This window comes from Ziziphus jujuba, chromosome 8, assembly GCF_031755915.1.
Source record: "Ziziphus jujuba cultivar Dongzao chromosome 8, ASM3175591v1".
Lineage (NCBI taxonomy): Eukaryota > Viridiplantae > Streptophyta > Magnoliopsida > Rosales > Rhamnaceae > Ziziphus > Ziziphus jujuba.
In genome coordinates this window covers 14,505,867-14,515,136 of record NC_083386.1, presented here as the reverse complement: position 1 = coordinate 14,515,136, position 9,270 = coordinate 14,505,867, and the positions used below count along the sequence as shown (strand labels likewise).

Sequence of the window (9,270 nt, the reverse complement as noted above, 5' to 3'; positions counted from 1 at the left end):
CCAGACAGAAGTGGGAAGCCTAAGTAGTTGAGATGCATCCTTGCAATTGGTTGAATTTGCATATAATAGCATGGTTAATTGCTCTACTGGTCTCACTCCATTTGCTATTGTCCATACTAAATCTCCTAACCATACTACTGATCTGGTGAATCTGATTGACATAAAAGATATCAATGCTATTGCTATTGCCGACCAATACAACAAATTTTGTGAAAAAATTAAAGCCAAGATTGAAGAAGCCAATGGCAAATATAAACACACTGCAGAATAGCATAGAAGATTCAAGACTTACCAGGAAGGAGATCTTGTCATGGTTTATTTGAGGAAGCAGCATTTTCCAGTTGAGACTTATAATAAATTGATACTGAACAATTTTGAGTTCTTTAGAAGATGGGAGATAATGCCTATCTCATCTGTTTACCATCTGATCTCAAGATCTCACCCATGTTCAATGTTGTCGACCATTACCCTTATTTTCTATCTGATGCCGCTCCAGCAACTACTTCTGAATTCAAGGACAAGTTCTCTTTTGTTGGGGAAGAATTGATGAAGAAGAAGACTTAAACGTTGTCACCTGAATTAAAAAACCTCTGTTACCATTGAGGGACTTGAGTCCCACTTCTTTGTCAGAGGGGGAAGCAATGCTCCAGGGAGCATTGAAAATTAGCACGAAAGGCAGACCTTTTGGTGCTGGTTTTAAGCTTGTTTTATGACCATATGATGATGTGCTTTACCTTTTTGAGATACATTTTCTTGTTGTTGGGTTTTATCCTATTTTGGCTAGCCATCTACATTACTAGAGTAAATATTATAAGGTTACTAGTTGATAGGTAGTGTGTGTACATATAGATATATATATAGATATATATATATATATATATATATATATATATATATATGTAAGAAAAAAAAAAGCATCTCAAAAAATAATTTAAATGGTGCCGATTAATAGTTGACACCTCACCTTGGTCCCACCCTTGATGGTCACAAACTCACAAGCGTTGATAATATCAACACTCATAATTATTCCCCGCAGCAAGACGGGATTGATGATATTTTAGAACAAGCTAACGCCGAGTCACTTTACGGGTTACTAGACGACCACGGTTATCACCTATGAGCCAAATCCAGAGTTTGCAACGCAGAAGCAATACAGCTATCTTCCATCGAAGCCCGGCCGAAATCTCATTATTTGTGAGCCAAGCATCTTTTCCGATTTTTCCAGTGGTTTTGGCACTAGTTTCGCCGATGTATATGGTTATCGTAAATTACGATGTCTAGCTTCTTCTTCTTTTTTTTTTTTTTTTTTTTTTTTTTTTTTTTCCCTATAAATTTGTGGTTATTTCTGTGCGTTTGCTCTGCTACTTAGCTGATTATTGAGGTTATTAGATGAATTGGATGGGATTTGATTTTTTTCTCTTATGTGCCAATTAATCTGTAGCTAATTCAGGCTATTTCTTGAATAAACTTCAACACCTCGTTAGTCATCAAAAGTTCATAAATATTTAACAGTAAAATGTTTTCTTGTTCTATACCATTTTAATGTGTAAACCTTGTTTTCCTTGTCCTTTGTTTCCTCCTTTATAAGATAAACCTACATTGTTAATCAATTTACCTTTTGCACTGCTATTTGACATAGAAATTAAGACTACAATTTTTTCCTGCTATTTAGTTAGTTTTACTACAATTTGGTGAGTGTTTTGTTGTTTTACAGGGCAGACCTTTTGTAGAATCTATATATATAGAAATTGATAATTACTTGAAAGCCTTTTTGCACTATATTATGAAAGGAATTTCTCCATTACAGGCACATTGGGCATGCCATTTTTTTTTTTTTAATTTTTTTTTTACATTTTGTGTTTCTTATGTATGAGGGTAGGATGGAAACCAAATTAAGATCTTGTATCTCCCTATAATATGATAGTTTACTTCACCAACATCCATTTGGATGATAACACTAGGTATAGGACAGGACAACTTGGGTGGGTTTCCTATTGTAACATGGCACACTTCAATCCGATCTGAATACCACCAAGATATTACCTTATCTACTATTATTTATCCTACCTTACCAAACAAAGAAGAAGACAGACATTATTAGTAGATAGTCATCTGATCTCTTGTCCTAACTTTGGCATATTAAATGAGCTCTAAGTTTGTAGAATGGTTGGGGAAATTTGTCCCAATTGAATCAATGGATTTCTTTTGCAAATATATGTTTTCTGAAAATTGAGTCATTGGGGACAACATTGCTTGGTGGCTCTCTTGTTTGTCAAAGAGACTAATTGCATTACACAAATTGGCGCTTAGGGCTTTTAGAAGGCTCTGTTTACAGCTAGCATAATTTTGTTTCAGTACAACGTGAGGGACGACTTTATGTATCATGGTCATTGGACAAACTAGAGTGGAAGTCATAAGGAGTTGGAAGTGTATTTGTAATGTTTTATATATCATCAAGCAGAATTTTTAGGCCTAATAATTTTTATCATCCATAAGACAATTTTATATTTCTCAAACAGAGCTTTGTACTTCTACTGCAATTATCTAGAGTTTATGAACTTTAGGTGTATTGATGGCTTCACCATTTCAGGCTGGTCTTGCAGTAGTTAAGCTGCTATTGCCCTTGCTGGTAGATATGGTATTCATGCTTGGCCAGATTTTAAGGCATGGCAATTGAAATCAAAATTACACAGATCTTATGGTGGTTTCCAGGCTTCAATAACAAAATAGTAGTATTATGGTTGTATAAAATGGGTGGAAAACCATATTTCATTTTCATTTTTGTCTTAAGCTTTTAGCTTGGCCTTTTGGTTAAACCATCTTATTCTTCCTCTTATTGAGTGCAAATATGATGGTATATAATTTAACAGGGAGATGCTATTCCAAATAAGATGGAAGGTTATTTATAAGTTAGCACAGACATAGATTGTGCTTGTAAACCATCCTGACTCAGGTGGCTGGTCTTGTCTTTCTTCTAAAATCGATGAAGCTAAAAGTTTGATGCTCAGGAAGAGAGGGCACTGGACCAGCATTTTGATACAATTGAAAATGCCTTACTTTCAGAGGTCAGTGGCACGAACTACAATAAGCTAATTTATTTCCAAAGATTTTGCAGTTCATATTAAGCTATGGTTGCCTGTAACTTGTGGTTCCTTTTGTCAAAAAGGGTAGAATCATGAGAAAAATCAATAGAGCTAAAGATTAATTATAATTTCATGCAGTTCAACCAAGGATGCAAGTGCAACTCCAGATGACAAATGCCAGTGGATTGGCTATTTTGTTACAATGAAAGTACCTCACTTTCAGGGCCTTGGCTTGTGCATTTTCTCGTGAGGTACTGGCCTCTTTATTCTATAGCTATGATTGAAAATCCCTCACTTTCAGGGCATTGACTGATCTATTTGGCAACTAAAATTTCAAATGCAACTTTGATGGAAAATGTGACCAATAAGGAAGCTGATATATAATTGAGTAATAAGTACCTTAAGCGAAAGAAGGAAAAGCCAAGTTGAGAAACGTATCATAGCTCATGCCTAATGTAGCTAAAATTATGCTTTTTGAAGGACTTACAATTATGTAAGTAGGAAAAAAGTTTCTAATAATTTTTCCAGCTATGTTTAAGACAGAACTTAGAAGTCTGGTCAGTAGTAGCTGGAATATACCCCTGACAAGTAGTAAATTAGCAAACACAAAGTAGGTATTTTCTAGTAGAGATACCAACACAATATATGGGCAAGGCAATGCTATGCCAAAGGAGCAAGACAATCCCATTTGTGAAATTTTTCTTCTACACGTCATACCTGAGAATGCATTATTCTTAATTTCTCTTTTTAAATTCTTTAAAATAGTTTTTTAATATTTATATTTATATTTATTTAATTTAGTTTTTATATATATTTGACACATTAAGATCTTAAATATTATGATACTTGTACGGTGTAACACAGGATTTCATATCAGATGCTTATTTTATTTTATTTTATTTTTTTGCCTTCATTTAACTTTTTGTTCTGCTAGGTCTGGGAGATAGAATTGGTCCTATATCAAGCTAATTTAAAGATTCTATTGGACTTTAACTGGATGATAAATTCCTTAAAAAGAAAAAAAAAAAACAAAAAAGGGAAATAATAATCAAAATTTGCATAGAAGATATGAATTTCTGCTGTTCCATAAAAATCAAGCTATGGTTTCTCAATTATATCTCTTAATTTGCATATCCAGTTAAAACTAATCTCTTCAGAGTCACCATCTGATAGTGTTTGTGTCATTTTGGATTTGATTTCTACTCATTATCATTCTTAGGCTTGTTTTCTGGACATAGAGAAGGCTTTGGAGGCATTTTTAGGCTTTCAATTTCTCCTTCAAGCATCTTTTTGACTCTGTTAATTGATGGTCGATCACTTGGCTTCATCTGGATACACCATAGTGCCACTATAATCATCTTCTTTCTTATTTTTGATTCATCCTCTGTTGCATCTTCCATTTCTAAGTCATTTCCTTCATTGAATTGGTCATAAACCCACGAGGGAAAGTAAATTTGACTTGTATGCGCTGCAACTGCATCCAAATTCTTCCTTCTACTAGCCATTTCCATTAATAACATTCCAAAGCTATAAACATCGGCTTTGTTAGAAACTGGTCCAATATTTTTGTAAAATAACTCTGGAGCTATGTATCCCAAGGTTCCTCTTGCTGCTGTTAGAGACACAATGGTATTATCTAATGGGCATAATCTAGCAAGTCCAAAATCAGAAACCTTTGGAATAAAATTCTCATCCAAAAGAATATTGTGTGGCTTAATGTCGAAATGAAGAATTTGCATGTTGCATCCTTGATGAAGATATTCAATTCCACGAGCCACTCCAAGTGAAATTTCACACATTTTCTTGCAACCCAAGAAGTTCCTTTCATGAGAAAAAATATATTTGTCAAGAGATCCGTTAGGCATGAAATCATATACAAGAGCACGCTTGGATCCCTCGACACAAAATCCAACTAGTTTTACCACATTGATGTGATGAATCCTTCCAATGGTAGCAACTTCATTGATAAAGTCCTGTCCATTAGCCTTAGATTTACCTAACATCTTGATAGCTGCAAGATGGCCACTACGAAGCTTTCCTTTGTACACACAACCATAACCTCCTTCACCCAATTTGTTCTTAAAGCCCTTGGTCATCCTTCTGATGTCTGAGTATGAGTACCTTATAGGCATAAGGCCATTGTTAGTTTGTAAAAACTCTTCAATACAATTATACATTGATAAATGCCGCTTCCGCCATTTGTAGATTAAAAATGCTACCACGCATGGAATCCCCAATATGATTTTTGTTATTGTCCACAATGGTACTGAAAAAGAGCAAATGAGTGCAATTTGGTCAACATTACATTTAAGTTTTTCAAGCTACATTGAGAAATAAATTGGTGTCACCCAAATATACAAATTTTGTGATATCGATTATGATCTAATTATTTATTTGTTTTGGACTTCAAATTGATGTTTTACTTGGCGTTTGTTAAGCGGTTGGTTTTTTATTTTTGTTGTTTTTATTTTTTTCTCTATCTAACTGTGTATTTTCTTATAAGCGTTGGCGGTAGTTATAGTTTGTCAGACATATTAAATAACAATAAATTTAAAAGAAAAAAAATAATTAATTTAGGTTTTTCCCCCCTTTTTTACTCTTAAATTTGTAGTTAGCATAAATTGCTAATTTACTCTAATTAACCCAAACTAACGCTTGAAATTAGCAGATTCCACGCGATTAGCTAGAAGAAATAGAAAAACAAAAACTAAAGTCTCGTTTGATAATAAATTTATTTTTTATTTTTGTTTTTTTCTTTTAAATTGTGTGTATCTGCTTCAATAGTTTCTTCTAAATAGGAAAAAAAATAAAATAATAATAATAATTCATTTAGGTCCACCCCCCCCCCCCCCCCCCCCCCCCTCTTCTTTTTGACTTTTAACTTTATCGTTAGCATAGATTGCTAATAAACTCTAATTAACCCAAACTAACACTTGAAATTAGCAGATTCCACGCAATTAGCTAGAAAAAAAAGTAGAAAAACAAAAATTAAAGTCTCATTTGATAACAAATTTTTTTATTTTTTATTTCTTTAAGTTGTTTGTTTCAATGGTTTGTTAATGCTAGTTGATAGTAGTTTTATATCTCTATTAACTATAAATGTAAAGAGGAAAAGACAACCAAAAAAATTAAAAAAAAAACTTAAGTAGAAAATGAAATACAACTCAAAATCATATTGATTTTTAATTTTTAATTTTTTTCTTTCCTTTTTGAACTTTTGTAGTTAATTGATATCTTTAACAAACTCTAACTATTATTAACTAACATTAACTGATTAATAGATCATTGAAATAAGCAAATTATCCACAATTTAAAAGAAAAAAGGAAAACAAAAAGTAAAAAATGAACTTGTTATCAAATGGAATATGAAAACCAACTATTTTAACAAATGACACCTTAGTGATATACTTTTAGATTGCAGTTAATATTGTCTAAATAAATAATTAATGACTATTTTGGTTCATAACTGCATGTGTTGTATTTAAATCTGAATACACATTATAATTTTGTAGAAAATAAAATTGTTACATTACTCATGTTAGAATATAAAAATTGTTTATGACATCGTGTTTCTGTACAATGCTCTTTTTTTTTCTTTTTCTTTTCATTTCTTTATTGTTATTATTATTATTATTTTTCATGGATCAATTACGTCGTTTATTTATTTTTTCGTTTGAAAGTTACGTTTCTGAAACTGTAAATTAATGTTTTCGAAAGAAAAGAAAGTGTAAATGTAAGGATTTACCTCCGTAGAAGAATGCCAGTTCCAGGCACCCTACAAGAATTAGAAGAACCAATAATTAAAGATATAATCTATAGATATTATGAAAAGAATACACTTTAAAATATAACTGCGTATGCGCATCAAAACAAGTTAATTTGGTAGGAAGACTATGCTTATCCTGGTCTACGTTTACATTATGGTTTGGTCTACATCTAATCCAAAATAAAAAATAATGGTTTAATTTGAAATCAGAACCAAAATTTAAACTAAGGGTTCTAATTTTAAAAAAATATAGAGCTTAATTCAAAATTGGGGGCAAAATAGAACCAAAAAATTATAGTGTAAATTAATAAATAGTAAATATTTCAGGAAAAATTTAATCACTGTTGATCATATGTTACATGGTTTGATTTGAAAGGTGCTATATGAAATAAATGCAAAATTTCAAGAAAGTATATGTAAATATTAGAAAATCAAGAGTAGTGACAAATTTTAAAAATGCATGGGGTGTTTGTAGAATTCATGCATAATTATATAGTGCAAATACAAAGAGAAAAAACAATCAGATTTTGACATTTAATGCTGCAAATGTAAATCTAATGTAAGAATTGAGTGGAATAAATAAAGCAATTTGTAGAAACTATTTTTGGATGATGATATTCAAAGAAACTTACATTCAACCGTGGCAATAATGGTAAGCAATATATCTGCATCATTCAATTAGAAAAGAAAAATGTCAGCTTAGAGAAATAAATTTAAGTTAAATTACACATAACTTCTTTTACTTTAAATTTTCATCGCACATCCCCTTTAGTTTTTAGTTATTGCATATTTCCTGTGTTTCTAAATATTTCGCAAAAAGTATCTTTAAACATTAATAACATTGATCTAACCACATCAAATTTTAACAATGAAAACGTAATCACCCTAAGCATTTTCGACTCTAGAAGATCAATTGCTGAAACAAAGAAATTTTCGCAACTCAATCTACTTTATATTTTTCCATTCTTCGGATCAGAATAAAATTGCTTTATTTCTTATTTATTTATTTTTTTGTACTTGTGAAATAAATCTGTAAAATATCCAATCTAAGAAAATATTTTGATCAACCATGTTTTTGTAAGTACAGAGAATTTTGTTGGTAAACAAAATAAATAGATGGGTGTGAGTGAAAGAAATTTCCAAACTAGAAGAGGAGATGTGTGTAATCTCTCTGCAAGAGCCACAATGAAATCTTACTGCAAGAATAGGAGGCAGGTGCCAGTCCCCAAAGATCGCAGCTCTCTTGAGGTCTACAAAGAATTAAGTTGGCTTCATTGAGATAGCACTGGTGGGGAAGCCACAAAAGCTCAAACCCGTATTCAAGTATATTGTGGATTTCTATGTAGGAAATATTCCTGTTTTCTGCAATTCCTCGCTTAGACGTCATAAGTATCTGCTTTACACGGCAAGAGTCCTTCAATTCCGATGCATTTGTGCTACCAATCTTAACATAAGAATACCCTCCGGATTCGAACGAACCGGAGCTTGACCAAAAAGCATCACTTGGATTATTAATGTATGGAGCAGTAATGGGTAGATAAAGACTAGAATTCACTGGATATTCACACTTCAAGAAAGTTATGGGCTCTGAAAGTGATAGATGAGCTCCCCTATGTGAGAGGTGCCTATATAACTTGGTTCTATATAAATATGAATAAGTACTGAAGTTATAAGTGGACAAAGAATAAGGAGGGATGGAGGAGCTATTATCCTTGTGAAAATTGGAATCCACCAATCTGATGGTGTGGTTATCATAATTGATTTCCTGAACATAGAATTTTATTGAAAACAAGTACAATACAGTGTTAGTATGGTTGTCCTCACAAGAAAGATTGTACCTTAGGTCACCGCAGTTTTCTGGATCGGTTCCGAGTCGGAAAGGGTAGCTAATATGGGGGATATTGCCGCAGGAAGAAGGGGAACATTTGAAGTTATTATTCTTTGCACAGCTAGTATGTTGGATGAGGACTAATAAAACAATGAAGGATATAAATGGTGAGAAAGAAACTGTTCCCGTTCCCATATTTGTGGGTGATTCAACTAGGCGAGCTTTGACACACTCACACTAACTGGTCTATCTTTTCAGCATATTGTTTACAATACTAGTAGTTATAATTAGTAGTGATAAATATATATTTTTTAAAGAAGACTATATATATATATATATATATATAAATATATATATGTATAAAGTTTTTTTTTTTTTTTTTTTGGTTGGGGTGGGGAAGGAGTGGAAAGTCTTAAAACCGCGTATTTAGTATTTTCCACATTATTGAGAATAGTCTATATGAAATACTTTTCAGAGTATTGACATATAAGGTGGGGGGTTGACTGTCACCATCCAATATATTGCAAATTTAGCGTACAGTGGTAAACTAGCTAGCCAAGAGATGGATAATTGCACGCATGCATTCTGAATGA

At 32.3% G+C, this 9,270-nt stretch overlaps 1 protein-coding gene and 1 long non-coding RNA gene across 6 annotated transcripts; one reads left to right on the top strand and one right to left on the bottom strand.

Moving 5' to 3' along the window:
* The first annotated feature begins 954 nt into the window (after nucleotides 1-954).
* On the top strand, nucleotides 955-3,982 carry LOC107409315 (uncharacterized). Of its 4 annotated transcripts, none has more exons than XR_007239481.2 (3): nucleotides 955-1,194; nucleotides 2,591-3,065; nucleotides 3,222-3,982. It is a non-coding gene; the product is annotated as an uncharacterized LOC107409315 (long non-coding RNA). The 4 variants fall into 4 exon arrangements; XR_007239480.2 differs by having other exon boundaries at nucleotides 1,013-1,263; nucleotides 2,871-3,065; XR_007239479.2 differs by having other exon boundaries at nucleotides 1,029-1,194; nucleotides 2,871-3,065.
* A 139-nt stretch (nucleotides 3,983-4,121) lies between these two features.
* LOC107409104 (rust resistance kinase Lr10-like) lies at nucleotides 4,122-8,985 on the bottom strand. Of its 2 annotated transcripts, XM_048469524.2 has the most exons (5): nucleotides 8,688-8,828; nucleotides 8,047-8,242; nucleotides 7,482-7,514; nucleotides 6,829-6,858; nucleotides 4,122-5,349 (listed from the first exon to the last, which is right to left on the bottom strand). In XM_048469524.2, the coding sequence occupies exons 2-5, from the start codon at nucleotides 8,234-8,236 to the stop codon at nucleotides 4,283-4,285; spliced, it is 1,320 nt and encodes a 439-aa protein (XP_048325481.1). In that variant the 5' UTR covers nucleotides 8,237-8,242; nucleotides 8,688-8,828; the 3' UTR covers nucleotides 4,122-4,282. The 2 variants fall into 2 exon arrangements, with proteins under 2 accessions (XP_048325481.1, XP_048325479.1); XM_048469522.2 differs by having other exon boundaries at nucleotides 8,047-8,985.
* Between the last annotated feature and the right edge of the window lie 285 nt (nucleotides 8,986-9,270).